At 38.0% G+C, this 1944-nt stretch overlaps 1 protein-coding gene across 1 annotated transcript; it reads left to right on the plus strand.

Annotated features, from left to right (window-relative positions):
* Positions 1-226: 226 nt before the first annotated feature.
* LOC306768930 (protein S100-P-like) lies at positions 227-757 on the plus strand (the record flags this gene model as incomplete). The annotated part of the gene is made up of 2 exons (XM_079257409.1): positions 227-364; positions 617-757. 2 exons carry the CDS (start codon positions 227-229, stop codon positions 755-757), a joined length of 279 nt encoding a protein of 92 aa, XP_079113535.1.
* Between the last annotated feature and the right edge of the window lie 1187 nt (positions 758-1944).

The raw sequence follows: 1944 nt of genomic DNA on the forward strand, positions 1-1944 counted from the left end.
AACAAGAAGTATGTGACTAAAATAGCCATTTGAGACTCTGTACAATGGGCATTTTAAGGCTGAAGCAGGTTGTTGACCTGCCTACGCAGGTGGAGCCACCGCCCATTATAAACACGGAGCATAATATAAAAGCCGCCAGTGGGGTTCTCTTTGTTCAATCCCCACATATCCACTGCTCCATCTGCTTGTCCAGTCTTTCCACCATCAAATAAACCAACCAGCAACCATGAGTCAGCTTGAGACAGCCATGTGCCTCCTGATTAAAACTTTTGATCAATATGCAGGAAGCGAAGGAAAGAAGGACACGCTGACCAAAGCTGAGCTGAAGACTTTGCTGGAGAAGGAGTTGCCTGCGCTGCTCAAGGTACTGTGCACAGTTTTAGCATTTAATTACATGTTTATATAATCTACACATTTATGGTACTTGGAAGATTAAACTTCATAAATGTGCTAATTTGGGTGTTTGATAAAATCAGGTTTTATGTTTGACAAACGATTCTTAAATTAAGGCCATTTCTGAGTAAAAACATGTGAAGGTTAATATATTTATCTGAAGTATTCCTGGTTTGATGTTCTGTAACCCACATCCCCGACTGGACTTTCTTTGTTCACGCAGGGAGCGAAGAACCAAGGTGAAATGGACAAGCTGATGCAGGGTCTGGATTTTAACGGTGACTCTGAGGTGGACTTCAATGAGTTTGTGGTGATGGTAGCTGCTCTCACCTGTGCAGCCCACGGTCGCTTTTGCAAGAAGTGAGCATGTTGACCGCACCCTGGAGAAGTGTTGTGAAATCCCCAGGACTTGTTCATTTGTAATAACTGAATAAAATGGTTTGATCTACCCGCTCCTCATTGTCAAGTCTTTCATATAAATATGTATATAAAATATTCAGATCAATGGAAAGAGATCCTGGAGAACATGGAAAACTGGTTCATCAAAATAAAATTAAATTATTCATCTAGCAATAATAAAAGAAAGAATAGAAAAAAAGACATGAAGCCAGTTGGAAGTAGTGCAAATAATACAAAAGCTAATTCAGCTTAGTTCAGGGGTACTCACCTTGAGGGCCACAATTCTGCATATTTTCAATATATCCCTGCTCCAACAGACCTGACTGAAATAATGAGTTGTTGTGCAGAACTGTAGAGGCTGCTGGATCCATGTAATTTGGCTCAGGTATGTTAGAGCCAGCGTGGCCCTCGAGGACTGACTGCTCCCGCTCCTGTTACGGCTAACTTTGATAATAATCTTTATTTAGTTATAAAAATAAAACTGTTTAGCCAAGCTAAACTGTAAAACTAATAATGCTAAGTTATAAAATTTACAAAAAAAGATAGATTTGGATAATCTAAGGGGTTGTGGATGAAATTTAAGTTGTGTGAAATAGTATTTTCATTTTTTTCTCTTTCCCAAATCTGCCAAGAAAACTTTTTGCTTCTGAAAACTATAATTATCTTTTTCATGATCACACTGACAGTTCAATGAACTGAAAACAGTCCATAATTTATTATGAACAAATAAAAGAGTAACAGCGGCCAAAAGATATTTAAAGGTTGGTTTTTTTGAATTTATGTTGTTTTTTATATCAAATCATTTACATATTATTGTTAAAAGTATAGAATACCTGCCTCTGGGTAAAGTTCAGCAACCCCTGTTGGGTGGTATTGACCTTTGAGAACTCAGGAAGCAACTGTCGTGCTACTGGACACAGCCTGCGTAACTATAAATGCAACCCAATGCTGTTTTACAAACATAAGAAGCCATGTGTTGACTGGGCAGAAACACCTGCATGTGAGCTCATCTGACATGGATAGAAAACCAAGAGACAAGTGAGTCAGTCTTTTAGGTTGTTAAAGGGTAAAAAAAACATTTTCACAATTTAATTCCCTAAAATCCATTAATTTTCTCCTAAAAGACTGGAACCAACTTTTTGTTGATGTAAC

The sequence above is a fragment of the Telmatherina bonti genome, assembly GCF_933228915.1.
Source record: "Telmatherina bonti genome assembly, chromosome: 18".
Taxonomy (NCBI): Eukaryota; Metazoa; Chordata; class Actinopteri; order Atheriniformes; family Telmatherinidae; genus Telmatherina; species Telmatherina bonti.